General features: G+C 42.2%; 5 protein-coding genes across 11 annotated transcripts; 2 read left to right on the forward strand and 3 right to left on the reverse strand.

Annotated features, from left to right (window-relative positions):
• Window positions 1-11: 11 nt before the first annotated feature.
• On the reverse strand, window positions 12-2,928 carry LOC115685965 (uncharacterized). 4 transcript variants are annotated; one of them, XM_030611122.2, is made up of 8 exons: window positions 2,632-2,928; window positions 2,367-2,498; window positions 2,142-2,228; window positions 1,707-1,847; window positions 1,409-1,465; window positions 1,014-1,040; window positions 628-723; window positions 12-540 (listed from the first exon to the last, which is right to left on the reverse strand). In XM_030611122.2, exons 1-8 carry the CDS (start codon window positions 2,854-2,856, stop codon window positions 346-348), a joined length of 960 nt encoding a protein of 319 aa, XP_030466982.1. In that variant the 5' UTR covers window positions 2,857-2,928; the 3' UTR covers window positions 12-345. The 4 variants fall into 4 exon arrangements, with proteins under 4 accessions (XP_030466982.1, XP_056168435.1, XP_030466983.1 ...); XM_056312460.1 differs by lacking the exon at window positions 2,367-2,498; XM_030611123.2 differs by lacking the exon at window positions 1,409-1,465.
• Window positions 2,929-3,014: 86 nt separating this feature from the next.
• LOC115685964 (uncharacterized) lies at window positions 3,015-6,401 on the forward strand. The gene is made up of 7 exons (XM_030611119.2): window positions 3,015-3,419; window positions 4,007-4,225; window positions 4,660-4,746; window positions 5,058-5,204; window positions 5,621-5,647; window positions 5,737-5,832; window positions 5,958-6,401. The coding sequence occupies exons 1-7, from the start codon at window positions 3,162-3,164 to the stop codon at window positions 6,156-6,158; spliced, it is 1,035 nt and encodes a 344-aa protein (XP_030466979.1). The 5' UTR covers window positions 3,015-3,161; the 3' UTR covers window positions 6,159-6,401.
• A 1,311-nt stretch (window positions 6,402-7,712) lies between these two features.
• LOC115685910 (cyclin-L1-1) lies at window positions 7,713-11,700 on the forward strand. 2 transcript variants are annotated; one of them, XM_030611058.2, is made up of 9 exons: window positions 7,713-7,838; window positions 8,872-9,037; window positions 9,142-9,223; window positions 9,520-9,660; window positions 9,740-9,909; window positions 10,208-10,481; window positions 10,701-11,109; window positions 11,252-11,287; window positions 11,370-11,700. In XM_030611058.2, the coding sequence occupies exons 2-9, from the start codon at window positions 8,886-8,888 to the stop codon at window positions 11,438-11,440; spliced, it is 1,335 nt and encodes a 444-aa protein (XP_030466918.1). In that variant the 5' UTR covers window positions 7,713-7,838; window positions 8,872-8,885; the 3' UTR covers window positions 11,441-11,700. The 2 variants fall into 2 exon arrangements, with proteins under 2 accessions (XP_030466918.1, XP_056168147.1); XM_056312172.1 differs by having other exon boundaries at window positions 9,743-9,909.
• A 293-nt stretch (window positions 11,701-11,993) lies between these two features.
• On the reverse strand, window positions 11,994-18,117 carry LOC115685908 (uncharacterized). 3 transcript variants are annotated; one of them, XM_030611053.2, is made up of 4 exons: window positions 17,994-18,117; window positions 13,626-15,124; window positions 13,431-13,547; window positions 11,994-13,341 (listed from the first exon to the last, which is right to left on the reverse strand). In XM_030611053.2, the coding sequence occupies exons 2-4, from the start codon at window positions 15,042-15,044 to the stop codon at window positions 12,472-12,474; spliced, it is 2,406 nt and encodes an 801-aa protein (XP_030466913.1). In that variant the 5' UTR covers window positions 15,045-15,124; window positions 17,994-18,117; the 3' UTR covers window positions 11,994-12,471. The 3 variants fall into 3 exon arrangements, with proteins under 3 accessions (XP_030466913.1, XP_030466914.1, XP_030466915.1); XM_030611054.2 differs by lacking the exon at window positions 17,994-18,117 and adding an exon at window positions 15,704-15,858; XM_030611055.2 differs by lacking the exon at window positions 17,994-18,117 and adding an exon at window positions 15,704-15,856 and having other exon boundaries at window positions 13,626-15,110.
• Window positions 18,118-20,231: 2,114 nt separating this feature from the next.
• LOC115685909 (bifunctional 3-dehydroquinate dehydratase/shikimate dehydrogenase, chloroplastic-like) lies at window positions 20,232-24,760 on the reverse strand. Its single transcript, XM_030611056.2, has 11 exons — window positions 24,607-24,760; window positions 23,966-24,198; window positions 23,551-23,656; window positions 22,687-22,905; window positions 21,974-22,320; window positions 21,759-21,822; window positions 21,489-21,597; window positions 21,259-21,402; window positions 21,024-21,172; window positions 20,722-20,884; window positions 20,232-20,604 (listed from the first exon to the last, which is right to left on the reverse strand). Exons 1-11 carry the CDS (start codon window positions 24,625-24,627, stop codon window positions 20,561-20,563), a joined length of 1,599 nt encoding a protein of 532 aa, XP_030466916.1. The 5' UTR covers window positions 24,628-24,760; the 3' UTR covers window positions 20,232-20,560.
• Between the last annotated feature and the right edge of the window lie 58 nt (window positions 24,761-24,818).

A 24,818-nucleotide genomic window follows, 5' to 3' on the forward strand; every position in this document is an offset into this window, starting at 1 on the left:
ATCTATTGATCTTGAACTTGGTATCTTCACTGCTTGTTGTGAATGTACACTATATCAAACTTGAGTTAGTACAATTTGGGCCTCCAGACATTGATTACGAATGCCCAATTTCAGTCTAGTTGAAGAGGGTAGAGGTCTCCTTAGACCATCTGGATGAACCTCGAAACAGTCTATGGTTGTAGATTTTCTCATTCTTCAAACACCGAAGCAGCCTCTCAAGATGAATCAATTCTCTTTTCTTAGTACTCACAAAACATTTAACTTTTTTAGCATCAACATCATCACTCTGCAAACTAATACAGGGTATACAGGGGAATGAAAAACGATGAGTTGGGTTACCTGGTTTTATGTCTGATGTAGAGAGTTCTCTATGACATTAATGCTGGATCCTATTGATTTTCCTGACCGCATGGCCTTGGCTAATTGTAGCCTAGTCTCATGATGGTGGTGCAGGATGAAGGCAGTATTCAGAGATGCCCATTTAACATGAGATTTCACTGCAGATTCTGTTAAGCCCGACCATCTCATAACTCTATCCAGCTGTTGAATTGCATCAGATCAAAATGTTACTCGGAACAACCTAAGTGAACATTCTTCAAAACTCAAGTAAGGCAGTGTCGAAATGACCTTATCAACATCTGAATGCAATCCTTCAGAGTAGCCAAATGAAAGAAGCTCTGCCACTAAGCCTCCCAGGATGACACAGGAAAAATTGTTCAAAGTCTGCAGGTTTAAAGCATGTTACAAGCAGGGAAAAGCTTCGAAGGAGTAAATTTTTCATAAATTCAGACTATACAAGCCCCATCTATCAGCAGTGACAACACTCGGCTTGCGAATATTAGCAGGACAAAAAACCATGCTTCGTTTTCTTTTATCCAACAGTAAGACCGGATTTGTCATAAAATTGAGATTCTTTCCTTTCCTTCCTTATTAGAGAGGGGCCGCTTAGGGACCAGGGCGTCTTAATTGAAAAAAGGGGACGTGATCATAAGAATCAAGTAAGAAAACACTACCTTGGAGGATATGCATCTCTTATTAACCTGCATTTATGGGATAAGAGAATTAGTACAAACCTGAGTAGAAGCAAACCGGAATGGAAACACGGGCTCTAGGTTTTCACCCAAAGATATACTACGTGACTGCAGTCAAATCCTTCCCTTTCTGTCCTATAACAGTAGATTTCCAAAATGTAGAGACTCAAAGCCTCATGAACATCTTTAAAAGCTTCTGGACAAGTCTTATTGTGCTTAAATTAACTGTTGCTTGTTTCTTGTGAGCTAAGTATGTTCATAGTGACATACAGGGGGATTGGGGAAGGTCCTGTGAGAAGTGGATAGGGGTGTTGTGACGGTTTCATATGCAGAAGTGATATTATCATGACATACAGAGAAGAAGAAAATAATCTCACTCTATAACTTGATTCTCTGCTGCCGATGGACTCATTTAATGTGTCCAATACGGGAACCTGTATTTCAAGACAATCAAGAAAGGGGCATATATTAAGAGAGGAATTGGTATATAAGCTGCATAAAATCATACCATTTCACAGTAAGGTTCAAAAGCATTAACAACCTTGACCTTACAGATCGACCTACTGAACAGCCTAATCCTCGATTTACTTGTGGTCTGATTTGGTCAAAGTTTCAATCACAAGAAAACCATGACCAGGTCAAACTCACCCGTTAAAACAGTCAAAGCCTCCTTACCTCTCTAAGAAATTCAAAGCCCACAAACTTCACAGTCCCTCCAGCAAATTGATCCTGGCTCGAATTGCCTCTCTTCAGCACCTTATATTCTTTCGGGAGGACCCCGAGTAGATAAGCAACTAGGAAATGACCCGCTTCGTGCTGCAACAAATGCATTTCTGTTCAAACAAATCCCCGATGTGAAGGAGACATGAAAGTCGAGGGCGGCACAAGATCAAGCTCGGTCATGTTCAACTATCAAGCTACAAATGAGCGAAAGGTTGATCCTTGAATGACGTTCTGCACCTCAACTGAACAATGCATCACGGGTGTTGCATTCGAAAAACGGAAGCTAAAATCTTCCAATGTCGACTGCTTCTTTGTTCATCGAAGCATCGGAGCTCAGTGCCGAAGCGCTTGGCTCACTAACTAGAGACCCGACAGAATAGCTCTCACCTGTGTACACATGAAGATGTCTTCTTCCCCGAGAGACTGATCATTTCCTTCTTCAAGCACTACACTTTGCCTTCCACTTCCCGACACCTGCAACAGAAGAAACCACTCTAAGCGAGGCAAAGAGATTTGATTGCAGATTTCATTCTTCACTAAAAACCCAATTTGCACAATTTCTCCATACGATGCATCAGTCTTTGAAAGGAAAGAGCCAGTGAACGTCCATACACGGTCCTCCGTTCGAGCAAAATCAAGGCAGCTCTGTATGGAATCCAGAATTGAGTCCACCAGTGGACCAAGATACGACAAGTCCATGCCGTTCAGCTTCAAATCATCAGGCAACCATACCCTTTTCGGAACCTGAAGATCCCATTCACCAACGAGAGTATCGCATCACAGTAACGAACGAGAGAGAGAGAGAGAGAGAGAGAGAGAGAGAGAGAGAGAGAGAGAGAGAGAGAGAGAGAGAGAGAGAGAGAGAGAGAGACGATACCTGCTTGGCGGAGCCGAAGCCGGCGAGACCGCCGGCCGCACCCCGCAGCCGCTTCGCGATGGCCAAGGCGCTGCGGTAATCACGCTTCCCGAGCTCCCGGTCCAGCCGCAGGAGAGATCCTCGGCGCCGCTCGGAAGGGTCGGAGCGTCGGCCGCCGTCCGCCGCGGAGATGCACCGCCGGTGGTCGGAGACGCCGGCGGAGCCGCTGCACGCCAACGCATGCATGTTGCTCAGCTCAGCTTCCGCCGCCAGCAAAATGGCCACAAAATCTGCATCACCATCATCGTCATCATCTTGGTAAATTTTTCGTAATCCAAGTTACTTAATTAATTTTATATTTTTATTTACAGCACAAATATAAATATATATTTTTTTTATATTTAATTTTTTGGTTCTTGCGTTCTGTGGTCGGAAATGAACGGAACGGAAAGTTACTCCGACCAACACCACGACCACCAAGAGTTGCGTTGGACTCATGCAGAAGAAGCTACCCGCAGCGTTGGCCTCTGCCGAAACGAATTCCTCCGGGGATGGGGACCGTCGGCTTCTACGGGAGCTTATCGCACGACCCTCGATTGAAAGTTCCGATCCTGAGGACGATCGTCATCAGGGCGTCGTCGTCGGCGCCGCCGCCGCCGCCGCCGTCGCAAGTCGAGTTTTCGAGAAGGCAAGTTCTTGAGCGAGTGGACGAGGAGCTAGCTAAAGGGAACGAGAGGGCGGCGCTGGCTCTGGTGAAGGACTCGCAGGGCAAGCCCGGGGGTCTCCGTTGCTTCGGTTCCGCGAGGCAGGTTCGTGGATTTGCGTCACTTCTTCTTTCTATGCGCGCGAACCTGTGTTTGAATCAGAGCGCTCGGTTCATTTCTTGAGTTTTTGTTTTGGGAGGAGTGTATGTTTCTCAGATATGAATGGACGCTTTTACATTGTCGGAGCAAACGCAAAATTGAACCTTGTTTCATCTCTTTGTGGGTCGTGGGCAATGCAGACTTGGATAGTGCAGAGTTTTTCATGGATTCTTGTAGTCTTTCTCCTATTTTTTTCTTTTCCCATTAACGGGTTATTGTAGGAAAATATGGAGGAGAGTCCTGTGATTTTGTGGGCAATGATGAAGCATACACCTGTTTGAAAGTTTTGGGATGACTTAAGTATATGCTTCGTGGGACAGACAAGGAATGGAGATATGTGTACTGTTTTGCAACGGAATGATGCGTAATCTTGAATAACAATCTTGTAGTCTTGAATAAGAATCTTGCCAATTTTGTATTCAACCCTTTAATATCATCAAGCTGTTGACATATTTGAAGTTGTTTTTGGAAGGGAATGTCTCAGTCATGAATTTGCTGTGCCTTGTACTCAGTTATTAATGCTCCGATTGCAGGTACCGCAGCGGCTTTACACTTTAGATGAACTGAAGTTGAATGGAATCGAGACGGCATCGCTCTTGTCTCCGGTAGACGCGACTCTTGGTGCTATAGAGAGAAACCTGCAGCTTGCTGCTGTCGCTGGAGGGCTCTCCGCGTGGAACTTGTTGGGTCTTAGTCCCCAGCAAATCTTCTATATTTCTTTGGGCCTTTTGTGTCTGTGGACTTTTGACTCGGTAATTTGCTTGAACCATGTATTGAAACTTGAAAGCCAATAATTCTGGTCCCTATTAAATGACCAAAATAAATTTTGTTTTGTGACAGCATTAGACTCTTCAAAAAGTCCTATACTTCTAGTCTTGTTCTATTTCCGTTATTTATGCGTGACGTCTGGATTGAAGTTTGAGGTCGGTCACAAACATGCCCCACTGCTTTTCCCCTACACAAAAGAGGCTAAAAATTGTAACTAGTAGACTAAGAGGGCGTTAAGGAAAGGTGACCTGAATTGTCATGAAGTCTGCTACACAAGCAGTAGAGGAGTGCAGCAGTTTTTGCTGATTTGCTACACTTTGTACATTTGTTTTGGTCTTTTGAGTCATTTGTATGTCTTTTCAAGCAAATGTGCAAATCTTGCTGTGTTTAAAATGCAAATATTCGCCTGTTCATGTAGGTATCTTTCAATGGAGGAGTTGGCAGCTTGGTTCTTGATACAATTGGCCATACTTTTAGTCAGAAGTATCGCAATAGGGTTCTTCAAGTGAGAAAAATTTCTCTCTCTCTCTCTCTCTCTCTCTCTCTCTCTCTCTCTCTCTCTCTCTCTCTCTCTCTCTCATGCTCATTCACAACCCTACTGAGATATTTATGGTCCCTCTCTATTCATGGCATCCTGAAAGTCATCTATTTTCAATTATATTCTACAACTAAATTATTGCTGCATCTTAATACCCTGACATGTATTTCTCGCTGTTGTCTTTTCAAGCTTTGGTAAATACCTTCTTCGGTCTGAGAACATTTTCCTAGTGATGAGAGCTTCCCTGTCGTTGATTGAAAGGCTGAAATGTTGCGCAGCATGAAGCCGGACATTTCTTGATTGCTTACCTGGTCGGAATTCTTCCTAGGGGATATACAATCTCCAGTTTGGATGCTTTAAAGAAGGAAGGCTCTCTCAATGTCCAAGCTGGGACTTCTTTTGTAGATTTCGAATTTCTTGAAGAAGTAAATTTTCTAAAACTCCGCCTCCTCTGTACTTATCCATTACTTTCTTTGTTGGTTGATGTGTGTCGCAAATTATTGTGCCTTAACACAATTCGACTGCTCGTCGGCCATGAAGAGACTTGTCATGCCTTCATTAAGATATCCTGTCTACAATAACTGCATTCTTCAATCCTGCTACTCCTGCTCCTGAGCAAACTGTTAAGGGCAAAGCGAGCCATGAGAGAACCAAGATGCGAGTGGAGGACGCATTTAAATGTTTGACTTGTGGCAGCATTGACGAATTACTTGCTGCCTGGTAGGCCCAGGAAAAAGAAAAACAAACAATCTATGGTCAAGTTTCACTCCGCTGATATAATAGTTGTAGACTGGTGTTCTGAAATTCAGTGGTTAGTAAGTGGGCTCTCTTCAACATGCAGGTCAATGCGGGAAAAGTATCGGCGACGGTATGTGTTCTTTGACATGCCCACGATCATAACCATTTGCATGCATATGTGACATTGCTGCACTAAGGGACTTGAGCTATTTCTTTTAGACACTCAACAAATTTGCCTGCATAGCACTCGCTGGCGTGGCGACTGAATTTCTTCTATTTGGATGTGCTGAGGGAGGTCTTGCAGACATAAACAAGGTAAGGCTGAGTCCCTTTGGTCCCCACCATTTCACTAAATCATGCCTCGATCATTCGAGAGCAAAGAGCGAAATGATGCAGATTCTAACACCCTCAAGTGAAATTCTTGCGTTCCGTCGAAACAGTTGGATCTATTGCTCAAGGGCTTGGGATTCACCCAGAAGAAGGCGGACTCTCAAGTCAGATGGTCGGTGCTTAACACGGTCCTGCTGCTGCGCAGGCACGAAGTGGCTCGGGGGAAGCTCACGGAGGCAATGTCCGAGGGGAAGTCTATCGGGTCTTGCATCGACGTCATAGAAGACACCATCGGCGATGCGGACATCTAGATCTGATCGTGAATCATCGTCGATTCTTCTTCTTTGGGTTGGCAACAGAGTTGCTGAGATCTCAAGTCCTGTCATGTACGTAGAGAAAATTTTATCAGATCCCTTTCATCAGGATCATGATAATTCTTAGTGACTTCATTCCAAACTACTTACTTGAATTGTAAATCCTCAATTCGATCTATGTAACATAGTCAGATTAAACATGTGTTGCTTCAAGTTCTGGAGCATTTCTTTTGAGTTTCATTTTTCATTGTGGATATTTGTAAAAGCTTTCCAATTAATCCGCATATTTTTCCCCTGCAATCTCTTGCTATATTGTTTTTCTTTTCTTGCTATGTTATTTGTTTTTGATATGTTATTTTGAATGATTTTTAAAATGACAAGTTTCTTCTCATTTCAGTGGATCACGTATTTTTCAAATTTTTAAAAAAACACATTTTAATTTATCTCGAGAGCATGTCTGAAAAATAGCACTTTTGTTGCACTTCATAAACTATAAACTTTATGTTGATTCGTCATCTTAATTGTACTGCCCATATGAACTTCAAAATATTTCATTCGAAATTGAAAATTTTAATCTCCCTTTCCTTAATAAAAAAATCTTTCGTCGTTCCTCGCATTCTTGGAATTTCAAGTTTTGGCTATCTATTTTTTTCGAAAATTGTGCAAATTCTTATTTTGGGTCTATAATGTAAATTTTAAACATGAATGAATTGATTTTTTACGATTGAATTCTATAAGGTATATTCGTTTTCGTGTTGTGTCCATATTCTCTTGCTAAAAATCATCTAAATCCATTTTAAATAAAATATGCGAACAGCGCGAACGAAAAACTGGAGGTGAGCATGGTCTGGGTGGGCGGTTCTTGCCCTGGAATCGGGAACCGCCCACTATGAACCGGTTCCAAAAAATTGAAATCGGGAATCACCTCTCGGTTTCATGGACCCATCCGAAAATCGGACCGAAACTAGTCCTACTAAGCTTCCTTGGACAAATCAAAAAATGACAAGAGAAAGAAGCTTATTATATTGATCTTTTCTTGTACTCCACAACTTTTCAAGCTTCTGCAAGCCCTCTCGTTTAAACTAACAAATTAAATGAGTCTAAGACCCTCAGAAATAATGATGCAACAGAAGTAACTTTCGCTGAAAGTGAATTGATTTTTTTATAAAATATATATATACTGATCTGGTTCAAGTGGACAGCTGAGCGATTCCTCACCTAAAACGGTGAACATGGCCTATACTCAACGGTTCCAGTAAATTAGAATCAAGAGCTAGACCTGTCCCTATGGGAATCGCCGATTTTAGGCCGATTCGGTTTTATTCAAAACGGTTACTGATTCCTTTCCACACACAACTAAAGTAATCTTCGGTATACAAGTAGCAAAAAAAAAATATGCGCATTAAAGTTTTATCAAAGTGGGAATGTCATAATAAAAAAATTGCAGAAATTAAAAATTAAAAATGAATTTACACATTTTTCTTGTACTTTGACAAAAAAAAATATAAACGTCAAAGTACTCCTTTGGCTCGTCAATTTACACATTTTTCCTGCGCTTTGATGATAAAAGAGAGAGAGCATTCTTTCTGGTGCTCGTCTCTCCTCTTTCTGGGCTCTGCTTGGGAACGGCTGCTTCTCTCCGAAGCTCGTTCATCGTGACTTCCTCGAGCGCCGAAGGTGAGTTCGACTCGCTCCTTCTTCGCAATCTCCGCGAACTTTGAGGGAGTACCCTCAATTCGCCTACTGTTTTTCTCTCTCTCTCTCTCTCTCTCTCTCTCTCTCTCTCCCTTTGTTGTTCTATGTGTGCGCTTCGTTTTGTCCGATGTTCGTCGGTAGATCGCGTGTCGCTTGAGTTGATGGCTGCTTCCGGTGCAATGGGTGGCGCTTGTTCTCGTCGGGCGCCGACTTGGGTGGAGAAAATTTTTTATCTTGGCGCGTTTTGATGTGTTGGGTGGTGAGAAGCGGGCGAATTTGGACCTTCTGCGTGTGGATTGAGCCTCGTAGGGCTAGACCCGGTGGAGCTGTTTCGTGCTGATGAGGTGTTTAAACGGGTTCTGGTGATGTGAAATTAGGTTTCGATAGGCTGTGGTGATCTGATGTTTTTGTTAAGTAAAAGAGAGGGCGGCAACCGGGGAAGTCGAATCGAGAAAGCAAGAAAATGACTGTGGTCATTGATTCTGAGCAGCTCACTTTTTGCGTGCTTTCTCTATGTGCGCGCGCGCGCGATGGGGGCAGGCTCACCATCCCCTTGTTGGACTTAGTGGGTCTCCGGAAGTGACAAGTTCTTCCCCTTTGACATAAAATATGGAGTGACTGGTATTTGTGCCTTGGTCGGGAATCTACTCTAGTCTCCGACAGAGATGTAAACTTATATCTCCAATTAAGGAATGTGATACGTCTAAATTTCTGAAACCTATCTTTGCAGATTCGCTGATATTTGAGGCCAGTTGTGCGAATCATGTGAATTGTGCAGTTTAGCTTGATTTGTGTGGTGCATCTGCGATTTGTGCTACGTGATTAAGGCAACGAAAGCTTTTGGCATTGAGAGAACGTAATGATGTGTAAACTAGTTTGTAATAGAGTTTTGGGTGAATTGGTGTATAAAGATTATTCTTTCATGTTTCATATTGTTAACATTCAAATTTTGAGATAACTTGTTTTCTTTTTGGATGCCAAATATGCCTGATATGAGATATCTTGATCATTGCAGCTCTTCAATCAGCAATGATTTACACTGCAATCGACAACTTCTACCTGACGGATGAGCAGTTGAAGAACTCGCCGTCCAGGAAAGATGGAATTGATGATGCAACAGAAACAACTCTACGAATTTATGGTTGTGACTTGATTCAAGAAAGTGGCATACTACTCAAACTGTATCCTCATCTGATGTCTGGATCATTCAAGGCCTCAATATTTATGCATAAATTTTTTGTACTGCATTCTGTTGTTCGGCTCATTTCCTTAATCTGCCATACAGACCACAAGCTGTGATGGCCACGGGCCAGGTTCTCTTTCATCGTTTTTATTGCAAGAAGTCATTCACCCGTTTCCATGTCAAGGTTAACTTCTCTACACCAGCCTTTATTTTTTTATTTACGTGTCATCCTCTGTGATTGCCAAAAGGGAAATTTTGAACTGTGACATTGGTGCAGAAGTTGAATATGTTCTTTTTCCACTGTAGCCTTGTCTCTTAATTTCCTATTTCAGTCTTTTCTTTTATCTTTCGTCACGCATCTCTTGCAACAAAACTTCGAGAATTTTTTTTTGCCTTGATTTGAGATGATATTTTTCTTCTTAATGTTCTTCTTGCAAGATGCTTATCCAGAAGTTGATTTGGTCATGATAACCCTTGCAGAAAGTTGCCGCAAGCTGTGTTTGGCTAGCATCAAAACTCGAGGAAAGCCCTAGGAAGGCTAGGCAAGTCCTCATTGTTTTCCATCGCATGGAATGTAGGAGGGAAAACTTGCCAATAGAACATCTGGACCTGGGTTCAAAGGTCAGAATTGGATTCTTAATAGCATAACTTGCTCTTTTGATCATTGTTATAGGTATTTGATATTGCATATTCTAAACAGAAGTATGCAGAGCTGAAGATAGAGTTAAGCAGAACGGAAAGACATATTTTGAAAGAGATGGGTTTCATCTGTCATGTTGAGCATCCTCACAAATTTATTTCAAACTACCTCGCTACATTAGGGACACCTCCAGAGTTGAGACAGGAAGCCTGGAATCTGGCAAATGATAGGTAATTATCTGTATGTCGTCTTAACTTTGATTAGTGGATCAATGTTTTATGCACTTGAATGTTGGTGTCACTGTGCAACTAAGTTATTTTCTTTGAGGTAGTGGAGAGAGAAGCAGGTGTTTTTTTTTTTTGGGGGGGAGGAGTTGTCTGGGTGCAGGGGGTGCCTGTTGTGTTGGCAGGTGGAAGTAATTTGAATGGACTCTTTACATATGAATACATTAGTCTATTCAATCTCTAATTTGCATTCTGTCATGGTGCATATGATCTTATACATTAAGTTTCTTTGCTTGTTGAGCAGTTTGCGTAGTACTTTGTGTGTTCGTTTTAAGAGTGAGGTCGTGGCTTGTGGAGTTGTATATGCTGCTGCTCGGAGGTTCAAAGTGCCACTTCCTGAAAATCCACCATGGTGGAAGGCATTTGATGCGGACAAAGATGGAATCGATGAAGTTTGTAGGGTTTTGGCTCATTTATACAGCCTGCCCAAAGCAGAATATATTCCAGTATGTAAGGATGGAGACTCCTTTGCTTTCTCCATGAAGTCCTTGGATTTACAATCTAAGTCAGCTTCAAAGGTAATCGATTTATTCTTTCTCTCCATTTGCTGCTCTGTCCCTTTGGAAAGTCGGATTGGGAGACAGTATGGTTTGCTGCTGTTATTTGCAAATAGAATAGCTATGCTGCACTTACGGGCTCTGCTTACCATTTTCAGGACTACTAATTTAAAGTTTCTGCTTGTCTTAAGTGTGCGCCAACGAACTTTTGATCTGGCAACATTTCTTGATTATTTTCAGGAGGTCCCACAGAGTAGCCCCCTGGTTAATACTGACTCTAATGCTGCCAAGACCACCCCATCATCCGGCAATCTGGAATCTGGTGGATCCAAGGGCGAATTAGTGGATCCAAATGGGAAGGAATCTAGAAAGAGCGATGATGAATCTAACAACGTGCCAGCTGAGGGTGGGGTAAAAGATGATTCTTTCCCTAAGTCGAAGTCTGAACACAGAAATGAGGCTATTGGGGAAAGGAACAAGGAGAGAGAGAAGGACAGAGACAGGGAGAGAGACAGGGAGAGGGAGAGAATAAAGTCCAGAGATCGTGACAGGGGAAGGGATTCTGACAGGGAAAGAGAACGGGAAGACTCCGACAGAGATAAGGCTAGAGAAAGACGTCATCGCTCAAAAGACGGGGGCAAGGATTCAGGTTTGTTTGTGAATCTATTATCTCAGTCCTAGACTTGGTTATTGAATCAATCAATTAAAACATTCTTTCTGTGGCAACACATACTATTCTGAGTTTTAACCGCTGCTTCTTTGACTTGGGTATTTTACACTTTGAAATGCAGGACATTCAGATAAATCAAGACATCACTCTTCACGAGGCAAGCAATACATTTATCAGGTCTCAGTGTGTCTTTCTTTGTTCAACATCTAGTTACATTGAACAATTGTCTTGCTTTTCAGATCGGGAATACCGCAGTTCCTCATATTCTTCCAGGGACAAGGAAAGACACAGACATCATTCATATGCTTGAAGCAGTTGTCACCTGCCACAATTCAGCTGGATATTCCAGTGGCCGAATCCAGATCCTGTGACGCAGGGGAAATTTCGTCTTTTCATTGCGATGATAGCTGGCTTTCTTGTTAGGTTTTGTGCAACTGACTTACCGAACTGTCAGATACCAAGGGCATGTTTCTTGTGCTGTATTTAGTTGCCCTCGTGATTTAGTCTCTGCTGTTTCGATGATGGTGTATGAATAGAAGTTATTAAAATACTTAAGAGCATTTTTTTGAACTTCCTGGGCAGTACGTATTGTTGCTCGTTTCCTTTGGGTGGCTCAATCCAGTTTTCTGCTTGGATGTCTGCGTCTTACCTTTGGTGGTCTCTCTTCGGTGACCTGTCCGGAGATCGAATCCAAGATTCATTCTGTACATACGATCGAGAATCGCGCGATCCTAGCTTATGTATTCAACAAGGCAGAGCTCTCCAACATGAAATCGTAATACCATTCAACAGAAATGTAAGCATTTGCTCCGAGGCCTCAAAAGCATTCAATGCCCTCCTAAAAGGCTAGAATATGAATTCCATTTTCAACATGAGAGATGTAGGAATCTTATTTGATTTTCTTTTGGTCCACAGGTTTACATCTGATTACTACAGCAAAGAAAAATTACCGACAAATGTCTCGTTACTTAGATTATGGAATAAAAAGCCAACTCATATTCTTCCCATTGTAGGCTACAACGAGAGAAATCCCGTCTATCACCCTGAACTCATTCTAAAGGAAAATAATCCAACCTCAGTAAAATATCTTGAGGTAAATCAGAACCCGGCCACTCCTTATGAAGGAACTTGATCTGTGAACTAGAATGATTATTTACTAAACTCCATTGACACTCTTTCGGACCCAAATGATCAAACAATGCAGAAGAATGCCACCGAGACACAAAAGTGCAGTCTCTGAAGTGGGGGTGCAGCTCAGAGACGAAATATAGGAAGATATTACAGGTTAAGCAGCACATAAGCCCTCACATGCAAGAAAAATAGGGGAAAACGTTGCTGATTTCAGATCCTCGGACCTGCAAAAGAGTATCGAGACGAAACTGGCAAGCTAGAAGCATTGTTCTCATTAATCCCGTAATGGTGTGCTCGATCGTGTCCCAGTAGATCATCAATAGACCTTGGATGTGATTCATCCCGATCGACTTCTCTCCTTCGTAGATGGTCCTTCTCACTCGAGTAACTTTCCCGCCTACTACCAACATAAAAAGAACTTGAGGGTATGTCCTCCCTTCTCGAACGATGTGCATATGGGTCCACAGACGCGGCACCATGCCGATACGCATCATAAGGATCCTCCCGGTAGGAATCAAAAGCAGCAGCAGCAGATGTACCAGACCTAGAAGGAGGAACTTGGTAGTGCAATTCCTGCCTCGGATGAAGGGAATAAGTTCTATATTCCCTGTCACTCGTATAGCTACGTCTGACAGCATATTCCCTTGGTGCTGGAGCAGCTTCCCTACGTAACTCTTCCGGTAGTCTTCGAACGCGCTCTCTCTCGTGATCCTCCCGGTATGGTCTTAGAGTAGGAGAGATATGTCTTGGGAGATCTGAGTTTCTCCTCTCTCCTCGAAGACCAAACGCTCGATACTCCTGCTCCGTAAGATACATATCTCGAGATTCTGTTCTTTGCCTAGGCGCCAGCTCACGGTCCACGACTGGTCGGTCCCTTTCATGAGCTAATACCGGAAGTCTTCGAGATTGATGATCAGCAAAAGAATCTCTCGTCGATGTTTCTCTATGTGACAGATGTCGTGATTCTCGAGCTCTGACATGAGAATCACCCGTTCTGCTTCCAGTCAATCTTGGGGAGCGAGCAGGCAATTCTTTCGGATGGAGCTCTATTGATCGAAAAAGTGCTGCAAGCCTACTTACCTGAAAGAAATTCAAGTGTTGTCATCTCCGAGAATTCTTCAGTAAAAAATACTGCTGAAACCTCACAAACAAGTAGCATGTATTCTCACCTGTTTACTAGAAAGTTCTGTTTTGAATTTGTGTTTAGTTGTAAAATTTTCTTCCATGCCCTTCTTGAAGATATTCTCCGGCAGCGGATAACAGTCGAGATGAACTTTAAATCGCACCTAGAATTTCAAACCTGATCAGCCTTTGCAAACAAAATCATCAACTAGTAAGAAAAACCCAGGTGATAAAAAACTGACCTGAACCGGAAAAGCCCCATCAAAAGCTCTAGGCTCAAGTCTCATGCCCCCAGGAGAGGTGGCCTTGTAAATTCCATACATAAGCTTAAGATCATAATCATACAGAAAAAGCTTGAGACCAGGTCTGACGCTCAACACAAGATCCTTTTTATTCAAGGAGACGCCCATGACACCATACCTTAAACAATCTGGTTTGGTCTTTGAGTTACACATAAAAATCAGACCACCGAGTTTTTCTTTCTTTTCTTTTCTCGGTTTCTTTTCCAAATTGTCGGGTTTCTCATTGTCCTTCAAATTGTTCAAACTCTTGTTAGACTTTTGTTCTACTGTTTCCTTCCATTTCCTTTTGCTTTTTCCAATCACTGCAGCTCTTTTTTCCTCACTATGATCTGCAGCTGGTTCCTTTGGATTCTTCTCTACATGACTGCAGCTGTTTTTACCTTTCAAGTTGCGATTATCCTTTCCTTCAGTCCTGAAATCATCCGCATTCCGTTGCATCTTGTCACCAGAAGTGGATTGCTTCAAGGAGTCTTCTTTGCTGCTATTTCCATTCTTAACCGACAACACATCTTTCTCCTTCGTTGCTTTTTCCACCTCGACTTTTGGTTTGGCAGCTTCGACTTTTTTCTTCATCGATGAAGCAATGGCAGGAGATTTCTTGGCAATTTTTGATCTGGCTTTCAAAACTTTAACAGTTTTCTTTTTGGGGGCCTGCAACTTATCGGAGGTCCGCGCAGATTCACTCTTATTTTTCAGCTCCACAGAGTGTGGTTCAGAGGAGACATCTGGAGCTGCTTGAATTTCCTCCACATTTTTATGCCGAGCTGGCAACTCATTGGAGGTTTCTGCTACTTTATTCTTAGTTTTCAGCTCCTTAGAATGTGGCTCAGTGGAGACATCTGCAGCTGATTTAGTTTCCTCCTTGTTTTCCTGCTCCATGCATAGGGCCTCTGTGGTGTCCTCTTCTTTGCTGCCATTTCCATTATTAATCAGCAATACTCCTTTCTTATTTATTTCTTCTTCCCCCTCAAGTTCTGCAACAGTAACTTTGGCCTTTTTCTTATTCAAGGAATTATTGGCAGGAGATTTCTTGGCAATTTTTGATCTGGGTGTCAAAACCTTCCTAATTTTCTTTTTAGGAGCATGCAACTCATTGGAAGTCTCTGCAGCTTTGCTCTTGCCTTCCAGCTCTATTGAGTGTGGCTCCGAGGCATCTGCAGGTGCGTCATTATCCTCCTTTCTTTTCTGCTCCTTTGAGAGTGGCTCAGTTGAGTCCACGATTGTTTTAGCTTCCTTGTTTTCCTCTTCCTCAGGGTGCAACTTAGTGGAGAAATCTGCAGGTGTTTCAACTTCCTCCTTGGTTTCCTGCTCCAATGTGTGTGATTCAGTGGACACATCTGGAGGTGGTTCGGCTCCCATTTTTCTATCTTGCTATATGGTCCACCCAGTGTCCCAAGCCGACTTCAGTCCCAAAAAAACAACCACCTAGCAAAATTCAACTGCACACATCAATAAAACATCAGAAGCTCAGTAGGGAAACGGTACTTAATGCGATTCAGACTGCTTCCACAGCATTCGTAAGATATGCATGCACATGTCTGCTCACATCATAGCTTAACAGTAATATAATTACTACTTTTCCACATGTAAGTTGTAACAAATTTCCGCTAAAGCAATTTCTTCAACTGAAGACATCTCTATAATAGTAGTACCATAAAACCTCTTAGAAAAGATAACTCTTAACCAAAGCAATCTCATGAGCATGATAAACTTATAGACCATTCCAATCCAAAAATATGAAACGGTCTAAAATTTTTTCATAAAAGACACCCAAGAATTTACTAAAACGTTCTCATGCTGAAAACTTAAATCAGCAAGAACATGCTGTCAGACAAAAACAATCCTTCAAACATGAGGTCCTTATATTATTGTGTGAATTTCCAAACAATGCAGAATGTAGGAGATCGGGATTCACATAGCTTTTTAAATGTAAGATAATAAATGCTAACTAGTATTTCCTATCTAGCCAGTTTGTATTCATGAAATGGTACAAAAGCCTTATTAGTGTCAAACTTCACCTTCTTGTCATTGATCACATGACATGCGACTCTGAATGCATTTGCGGTACTTCTTATCCAATTCCAGTTCAACCTATCTGATTTCTATTGCTTCTTCTTTTCCTTTCCTTCTACCCAACCTTTTTGTTTCCAACCTCAGATCTACCACGCTCAACCTACATCAAATTGATCATATAGGCACAATAATCAATGTCACTAGGACAGATGATTCAAGATTCATATCATATGGTTCGACTCAGTTCATATACAAGAAGATTCAAGTTCAAGGTGAGAATCAAGGTTGAATTTCCGGACAGCAATTGTTTAATTCGATTAAATTCACAATTCAGTCATGATTTACAGATTCATTTAGTCCGATAAAAGGTCTCGTGTAATTTTAGGATAGACGGGTTGTTAAATGTCTAATGTTTTCAAGAGACTAAGAATTACACTGGGTAATTTCCCAGGATATTCAGCAATCAAACTGGCCAAAATAACTTCATTGATGCCAAAAATGCATTCAGACTTATTGTTTGTATCACAAAGTAGGAGAATCTTTTTAGAATCGTGAATAGCGTTGAGTAGTGACTGTAACATTTATTAAACGGCTTCAAAGGATCAAAGGAAACATGGGTGATATATCTATTAATATCTGAAAAGATGCGATATTATCATAATTGACAACATTTTGGGTGTGTAATAAGTACACTGGGTACTTGCTAAGGTTGCTATAACAAGGAACATGGGTATTTGGTATAACTAATTTATTTTACCTCACAAATGACATAAAGATTCCCAAATATGATAGAAGTGTACTTTTGCAAAAGTAGCAATACTCATTCGTATCTTGCTGAATAACATACTTATTATTGTCCGACATTTTCTTTCCTCATACGCTCTCAATAAGAGCTTAAAAAAACGAAATAACGACTTCAACTGTTTACTATAACATTGTAAAGGATCCAAGTCATAAAACTGTCAGCATCCTCAACCTTGTCTATTATACTAAAAGGAGATACAGATGAGTATTGCCACTTTTGCAAAAGTACACTTCTAGCATAAAAATATCATATTTGGGAATCTTTATGTCATTTGTGAGGTAAAATAAATTAGTTATACCAAATACCCATGCTCCTTGTTATAGCAACCTTAGCAAGTACACAGTGTACTTATTACACACCCAAAATGTTGTCAATTACGATAATATCGCATCTTTTCAGATATTAATAGATATATCACCCATGTTTCCTTTGATCCTTTGAAGCTTACAGTTCACTACTCAACGCTATTCACGATTCTAAAAAGATTCTCCTACTTTGTGATACAAACAATAAGTTTGACCACCAAGGCAAGTAACCATAAACTATGTAAGACCATGAGGCTGGACTTTGACTAGCAAAGCACAACAGGTTGTAAAGACTAGGAACTTTGCCCTACTGTATCAGATACAAAAAAAACAGATGACACTGGTTAAAATGGATGATCGGTTATTCGTTTACATCACACTCAGCCTGTTTCTTTCTCCCTTGACCATTTTTTATCTAGGAACTTAAAACAAAGGCACTGTACTCTAACCTAAAAAGACTACATGGTCCTACCCGAAGAAACTGAAGATATAGATGAGATTATATCTGTATCAAGAGCACCATGCCCAGCAACATCAGATAAAAATCTATGCTTTTCCCGTCGTAGCTCAGCAGAAACCCATACATGTAAGTTGAGAGAGAGAGAGAGAGAGAGAGAGAGAGAGAGAGAGAGAGAGAGAGCGAGAGAGTTAAAAATCAAGCCTTTTTATGAAATTGTGCTCAAGAGCTCAATAGGGTGGAGTCAGAAAACCACAATCAACGAGAAACCATTCAAGATTATGGCAAGAAGCATCAACTCTTACGCAAAAAATCACCTCTCTCCCACTTTTTTTTTTTTGTTGAAAAAAACAAGAACCGAAGACCGCAAATAACCTAGGCACCGGAGGGCACGAAGGAAACAACCGCTCCAAACAAAATCGAAACCTAAATCCCCACGACGCGAGACGGGCACCTCGCCTACCTAATCGGGCTATCATCAATCAACACTCAAAAAAGCCACTGAGGCGGGCTCAACACTCCCGCACACATCTCCCGAGCAATTCCAAAACAAGACCCGAACGCGCCCAGCCTGACCTAGACGAACACTCGGACGGCCTCGCCGCGCGATCGTCGCGCGCACCGATCGATTCCGCACACCAAAAACGAAGAATCAATCACAGAGAGAGAGAGAGAGAGAGAGAGAGAGAGAGGCGACGAAGAAGGGGATGAGGAGACCGTGGCGTTACCGGGATAGTACCAGGGATCCCGGAGACGAGGAGCGATTCGTAGTTCGACAGCGAAGCAGCGCTTCATTGAAGGAGAGAGAGAGAGAGAGAGAGAGAGACAGCTCTCTTTTGGTGCTTGCGGATAGGGAAGGTTTACGTTTCAATATATGGAGGAGGAGGAGCACGACGACCACGACGAGGAGTTACCATATTTCATGGGTAATTTTTTTTTTTTTACCATTTCGTAGTTTATTTATCTTTTTCCCTAGAAATAGATTCATTTTTGTTTGAGAATTTTCAAAAATTTTAAGTATAATGGATCAAAACATTAACGAAAGAAAAAACATGTTGTTCGAGTGTTTCGTTATTATAAGAACTCCCGAATCAGATGAAAGACGATTTGATAATAGCCGAAGGGGTTTGCAGATAGACCGTGAGGTGTAAGTTATAGTCTCGTTAGAAAAAGGTTTAATACATGAAGGAACGCTAGATTCGACACTGTTTGGACACTTTTGGTTCGAATTTAATGACGATCTTTCGGACATTTAAAAAGGCGGTACCCATAACGGTTTTGTTTTTTTTTAGTCCAGACTCCAAAAAATAGGGCTCTTTTGGGCATTTTACCTAACTAAAAATGCCGAGTCTCCCATAAAGGAACGATTGAAATTTGATTGCCATAAATCCAGTTTAGTTCATACCAATCTCTACTGGTCATATATGATATATGTACTTACTTCCTGCTTGATATCTTCTATATTTGGAAAAGCCAGTATCGGTTTCGATCTCAAACTTCGACCTTTGAACTTGCAAACTCCGTTGTACTTTATTTTCGTCACTTAAAATCGTCCGGACGGACTATTTTAGCCAAAAAAGAGATTTAATTTTTATTCTCATGTGTTCAAAAATTTCTAATATAACCACGAACATCCTCCCCTCTTTATGCCCACAATCTCTCACATTCATATATTTAGAATTTTCATCTTCTTTAAAAACCACATTTGATGCCAAATTAAATGCGAACATAACTAAATTATTTTTCACCGGTCTTAAAGTCTAACCCTGATGTAGAAACCTGACTGTTTTCGTGGACACACATTGAACTCAAGCCAGACTGGTAGTATTGTTTTTGATGCCCCCAACCTCGAGCATGAATTAGAAATTCTTCCCCCCTCTCTCTCTCTCTCTTCTTCTTGATGTGGAAACTTCGCCTTGATTCAATAAACTTTGAGATCGTGAAATGCCCGACTAATTTTAATGGACCGAGTATGACGTGACTCGAGTCATGACAATTTTTCAGTTATGCCCGGAACAGAGTTTTCATTTGACTTCGGATGCCTATCAGTATTAGCACCTATGCATTGCAACTTGGTCTATACAATCTCACAGATATGACATGCAGGAGTGTGCTGATAATGGCACGTTTACTCCGGTGTTTCGGTTGGTCTTTCCCCGTCAAATGAGGCGAGGCGTGGTTCTACTCTGGAACGAGACAACTGTCATTACGCTCGCTTTTACTCTAAGTAAAGCGTATGATCCGAGTTGAGGACCGGCCCTGCCGGCCGGTTCAAGAATCAAGACGTGCAAAGCAGAAGGTAAAAATCCATTCCATTTGATTCCTCGTTTAGCGGAGCCAACTCGACCAGGCGTGAATCCAACATCTGTGGTTAGGGGTGAGCAAGATGGACCGCCCAAATCGAGACCGGACCAGACTGACCGGTTTGGTCCAGTTCTCGGAAATATTAGTCCGGTTCCCGGTTCCTAAAAGTGGAACCGGTTTCTGAGCGGTCCAGTTCCCAGTTCTAGGGTGGGAACAGGACCCGACCGACCGGACCGGATCGATAAATATATATATTTCTAATTTTTATATATATATTTATTTACTTTTTAAATATATATTTAAATAATAAAAGAAGCATTTGATAGTTCATTTTTATTCGGTTCCAATGGGACAAACCCAAAAATGCTTTCACATATTGGTCCCGAAAATGCTTCCCGGTTCCCTCTTGCCTTTACCAATTGGTCCCATGGGAACCGGATCGGACCGGACCGGACCGGTCCGGTCCACGGTCCAAGATTAGCCGGTCCGGTCCCCGGTCCTAGAAACTGGGAACCGGTCCTCCCGGTCTGGTTCCCGGTTCTTGGGTTGGACCGGACCGGACCGGGAACCGCTCACCTCTATATGTGGTGTTACCAACCGATAGTGAATTACCCTCTTTACTGAGTTCAATGCTTAGTATATCTTCTTGGAGTATCCAGACGGATTAAAGCAAGTCATACTATAGCCACATAAAATCTTCACTAGAAGACATCTTCACATAACAATTTCTCCTGGATACTAAAATTTCCAATACCGGATAGGCATAAAACGACGCACTCTCTTTTTGTCAATCTGATGCTTCATTCTGATTTTCTCTGATGCTAATGAAGTATCTAGCTAGGAACTTTTGACTTCAACAAAGGGGGGAAATTTTTATTAGTACAACAAAATAGATTAACAGATGATAGCACAATCCAGAACTTGAAAGGAATTTGTCCCAGAAGACGGACTAGAATTCGGCTGCAACTAGAGCTTGACCTGACTAAACTTTTCATGTATTCTTCGCCAATGTATCCCTAATCAGTTGCTTTGGTGCTGCAGGGAAAAAGAAAAGTTCGTGTTTAGTAAGGTGAATGTATCGGGCTGCAAATACCACATCAGCTTGACAAGCAGAAATCTAAAATTCATCTGAGGCTTTAGGAGTCATCTTACCAGGATACCCCGTGAACCTTTCAAACTGTACAAAGGCCTGATTAATGAACATCTCCGTTCCATAGACGGGAATTGCTCCACACTCTTGAGCTTCTCGGAGAAGTCTAGTCAATTTTGGCGTGTAGATGGCATCAAAAACCAGACAATAGCGACTCAAAGCGTTCTGCCAAGGAAAAAAAACGATGTTAACTTGTCATTCATCAAGGTCAATAGGTCCAGCATTGAGCGTTATGCAAGGATCGTATTAAATTAACGATATCATGAATGAGTCCTGCGGAGGAATGAGTGTCAAGATATCAGACCTTAGATAAGGGTGTCAGGTCGACGTTTGGCTTCATCCCAACCGATGTGGTGTTTGCAAGGACCATTCCATCTTCCGGATGAAAATCCTCGAGTTCAGCCAGAGTAATTGCTTGCCCTCCAACTTTACTAGCTAGTTCTTTCGCTTTTTCTACAAGTGAGAAGAAACATCATATCGAGTTTGTCCTCATGGAAACTATATCGAAACAAGAGATGCCTAAAAGAAGAAAATTTTACCATAAGTCCTGTTGGCAACTACAACTCTTGCTCCCTTCTCCATACCACCATATGCAAGTGCTTTTCCAGCACCACCAGCTCCAATGACAACAAATAGCTTTCCAGCCAAGGGGGAACCAGTAGTGGGGCTTGCTCCGTTTGAAGCTGCATGAGAGAGAAAACATGTAAGATCCTCAGAGAAGTTCAAGGTTGAGAGTAACAAACAGCAAGTTACTAAGTGCATTTAAAACCTCGAAGTGCTTCCTCAATAGCTGCAATAGCTCCGAGATAGTCAACATTGTATCCGATCAACTTCCCGTCGGTTGGCCTTCTAATCATCTGACTGATAGCTCCTATGGCCTGTAATAATTACCATCCAGACATCAAAACAGGCATAACCACACAGTTTTGCAGAAGCTTGTCAGAAGCCTAGACAACAGCTCTATCGGCAAAAACCCCTACGTAGTTAGACAACATTCCAGCAACAGAAGAAGCTGGGTAGTAAGGAACAATATTTATACCTTGGCGATTGGGTCGACCTCATCACAGCATCTAAGTCCATCCTCCTTGTGAGGAATCGTATAACTGCATTTCAAGTCGAAAATTTGGATTATCATTTAGTGAATAAGAGGAATTAAATAAAGCCCATCGAGTCACTCTGCTGAGGTGAACCCAACAAAGGAACTGTAAAATCAACAAAAAGCAAATCTGCACTACTTGGAGGAGGATATTTTACCTGTATCCAACAAAATCTGGAGATGAGTAGGCGTTGACGAAATTTGCCACACTGTCAACCAACAGGGGGAGATAGATTCCATTGAAATTAACCGATTTAAATGCTGCATTGTACAGGTGAGGACTCTTGCTGTGACCAATGGGCTTTCCAATAACACCATGTACTTTGGTATCAGGTCCTATTTGTCTTAAATTATATAAATCCAACAGATCTTTAATGGATGGCTGTCCAGGAGCTGAAACTACTCCGGCTTCAATTGCACCGAATGTGAGAAATCCACCGAACTTTGGAGCAAGTATCCGTGAAATCAAACCCCTCTCCTCCATAGCAATTGCGATAGTTGGAACCTGCAGTGGCATATCATGTTCTATTGAAACTTTGTAGAGAGGTAAATGGTCTATAAAAAGTGAATAGTGATGACCAAGCACAGAGAATGATGTCTTCCTATTTCCTTGGGCAGGACTTGGCTGGAACTTGGAAATATCTTCCAGGTATTAGTATTCTTTTGCGGCCTTGTTAACCAAGTTGGTACTCATTTCCAATTACACGTGCTGTCACTCATCTTCCTTACTGACTATCATCATTGTCAAAGCTTGAGGGAGCTACTATTTAAGTATTTTATTTTATTGTTTAAAAAAGCCCACGAAGCATATAAGCCCACAATTCCCAATGCCGTACCATAACGTTTTCTTTTGGTGCAACAGAGTACTCACTTGAGAATGTGCTAGAACTTGAAAGATACGCGCACAGTCACTAATATCAAGAGCAGTAGTTGCGATCTTGACGATGTCAGCGCCAGTAGCCTGGATTCTTGCTACGAGGTTGCCCAGTTCCTCGGATGATGGCGTATTCTCATAGTTGTGAGAAGAAACTATGATTTTGACCTTTTCAGGCTTCTTCCCGTGAATGGAACTGAAGAACTCATGAGCAACCTTCAATCAGATGAGCAAAACTCTCAGTGGCATATATATGAAACTTCCATAGAATCAACGAATTGGAAAGAGCAAATTGCTGATTGTCAGCACTATACGGAAAATAGAAGCTGAAGAACATCTACAGGCGTAAATTAGGTGACAGATGCAATTGGTATTTCACTAGATAACGCATCATAAGAAGCTTCAGACTTCACAAAAAAAATCCATTTTTTGCAAGAGTCTTGGAGGAAGATATGCATCCATCACTATTCTTCAGTTCAAATAGTTGACTGTCATTCTGCGACCGGCTACCAAGCACTACTGGCAGAAGCTCTTTTCATATGCACTTTACTCATCAACTGTATCCTAAATCAAGCATGGATTTAAAAGACAATTTTGGCATTTTCCGCATTTTAAAAGCCAAGCTTATGGAAACATAAACTGCCAAGGAAATGATCTCATTATTATTGTGATACTAACTCTGGTCATCATTTGCTGCAGATGATAAGTATATCATTAGTAAAGCACTTCTTGCTTCATTTGACTTAGAGTACCATGTGCGGGCGCTAGAAACGATTTTAGGCCTCCATCCACTGGAGTGTATTTTTAGGCATATGACTGAAAATACCAAAACAAACACAAAGGACAGAGATAAAATTCGACCTGAAGCTCAACGTCTACATAGTCAGCTCCTGATTCCAGCGCTAACCGCAATGTATCCAATCTCCGGCTGTCATCACCCTCATACTGACCACCTTCCCATTTGGGTCTGATAGAGAAACATCAGAAGATTCATAATAATGAGAAAAAACTCAAGCGAAGGAAGAGACATTGGACCCGAACTCGACGTCGTGCAGTAAAATGACAGTATTGGCGGAGATGCACGTAAAACCAATGATTTTCACTCAAAAGTACATCCCTCGACGAAAAATTCTTCCAATACCGAAACTTCTCGGCCATTCTGCATATATTATATCGAAATACGCCTCCATCTACTCAAGGACCGAGCAGCGAAATCCCCCGTTGACATCTTACACTACCCAAAACAAAAAAACCGGATGGTGGGTAACGAAATCACCTGTAAGTCACTAGAGTGGGCAATGGGCTCTGTTTGAGCAGGATCTCGAGATCTTGCTTCGGGCTGAAGTTCTTCAAGAAATCCAAGCGGACTTCGACGAGGTCGGCGCCTTGCTCCTTCGCTTTCCTTATCTGGCTCAGCATCTGATCGACCGACTCCCCCATTACCGGCGAACACAGCAGCGTGGAGTTCCTCCTCCCTCCGGCGGCGATTTGAAGATCCGCAGTAGCCAACTGATCACGCGTTTTCAACAAAAACTCAAGTCAACACGAGGACAGCTACAGCAACTCAAGAGCGCTCGACACCGTTTCCACAGGGCTACTCCAATTCAGCCAACTATTAATGCGACTTTTCATCTAACAACAACATCAATTCCAGGGAAGACGAAGCCAGAGGATCGGTATTCGGGGGCACGACAGTAACAGCCACGACGCGAGAACGAACAGCCGAAAAAAAAACGCGAGGCGAGCGTAAGAGAGGAAGGGCAGGCCGATCCAACTTCCGCGGCCGAACCGAGCGCAATTCCGAGACGACGAAGGGAGACGCGGGGCATCGAATCCCCGATCGCTCATTGCGCGGAAAAGAAGCCAAGGAAATCGGAACGGGGAGAGAGAGGGAGGGAGAGAGCTCGGAGACGTTACCGGGATGCTGCTGAGAGTCATGGCGGCGGCGGCGGCGGCGGCGGCGATCGGCGGAGGATCGATCGGGCGAAGAGGAAAGCTACCACTGGGAGTTGCTGTGGACGGTGTAGAGAGAGAGAGAGAGAGAGAGAGAGAGAGAGAGAGAGTCGTGAATATTCAGTTATAGAGAGAGAGAGAGAGAGAGACTCTGTGGCGGAGTTAGGTGTGTGTGT

The sequence above is a fragment of the Syzygium oleosum genome, unplaced genomic scaffold, assembly GCF_021117445.2.
Source record: "Syzygium oleosum isolate NSW1041296 unplaced genomic scaffold, Sole_v2.1 Sole_v2.06, whole genome shotgun sequence".
NCBI lineage: Eukaryota > Viridiplantae > Streptophyta > Magnoliopsida > Myrtales > Myrtaceae > Syzygium > Syzygium oleosum.

What these genes read in the sequence shown, in the direction of transcription:
- LOC115685965 (XM_030611122.2), bottom strand. Translation starts at nt 2,856, where the DNA reads ATGCATGCGTTGGCGTGCAGCGGCTCCGCCGGCGTCTCCGACCACCGG. An exon ending in GCTTTGAATTTCTTAGAGAG is followed by an intron (nt 1,466 to 1,706) that starts GTAAGGAGGCTT and finishes CTTGAAATACAG; the next exon opens with GTTCCCGTATTGGACACATT. An exon ending in AGAGATGCATATCCTCCAAG is followed by an intron (nt 724 to 1,013) that starts GTAGTGTTTTCT and finishes TTAAACCTGCAG; the next exon opens with ACTTTGAACAATTTTTCCTG.
- LOC115685964 (XM_030611119.2), top strand. Translation starts at nt 3,162, where the DNA reads ATGGGGACCGTCGGCTTCTACGGGAGCTTATCGCACGACCCTCGATTG. An exon ending in GTCTGTGGACTTTTGACTCG is followed by an intron (nt 4,226 to 4,659) that starts GTAATTTGCTTG and finishes CTGTTCATGTAG; the next exon opens with GTATCTTTCAATGGAGGAGT. An exon ending in GTCTTGCAGACATAAACAAG is followed by an intron (nt 5,833 to 5,957) that starts GTAAGGCTGAGT and finishes CCGTCGAAACAG; the next exon opens with TTGGATCTATTGCTCAAGGG.
- LOC115685910 (XM_030611058.2), top strand. Translation starts at nt 8,886, where the DNA reads ATGATTTACACTGCAATCGACAACTTCTACCTGACGGATGAGCAGTTG. An exon ending in AGACGGGGGCAAGGATTCAG is followed by an intron (nt 11,110 to 11,251) that starts GTTTGTTTGTGA and finishes TTTGAAATGCAG; the next exon opens with GACATTCAGATAAATCAAGA. An exon ending in AAGACATCACTCTTCACGAG is followed by an intron (nt 11,288 to 11,369) that starts GCAAGCAATACA and finishes CTTGCTTTTCAG; the next exon opens with ATCGGGAATACCGCAGTTCC.
- LOC115685908 (XM_030611053.2), bottom strand. Translation starts at nt 15,044, where the DNA reads ATGGGAGCCGAACCACCTCCAGATGTGTCCACTGAATCACACACATTG. An exon ending in ATGGGGCTTTTCCGGTTCAG is followed by an intron (nt 13,548 to 13,625) that starts GTCAGTTTTTTA and finishes TTGAAATTCTAG; the next exon opens with GTGCGATTTAAAGTTCATCT. An exon ending in CAGAACTTTCTAGTAAACAG is followed by an intron (nt 13,342 to 13,430) that starts GTGAGAATACAT and finishes AATTTCTTTCAG; the next exon opens with GTAAGTAGGCTTGCAGCACT.
- LOC115685909 (XM_030611056.2), bottom strand. Translation starts at nt 24,627, where the DNA reads ATGACTCTCAGCAGCATCCCG. An exon ending in ATGTAGACGTTGAGCTTCAG is followed by an intron (nt 22,906 to 23,550) that starts GTCGAATTTTAT and finishes ATCTGATTGAAG; the next exon opens with GTTGCTCATGAGTTCTTCAG. An exon ending in AGTTGCCAACAGGACTTATG is followed by an intron (nt 21,173 to 21,258) that starts GTAAAATTTTCT and finishes TCTCACTTGTAG; the next exon opens with AAAAAGCGAAAGAACTAGCT.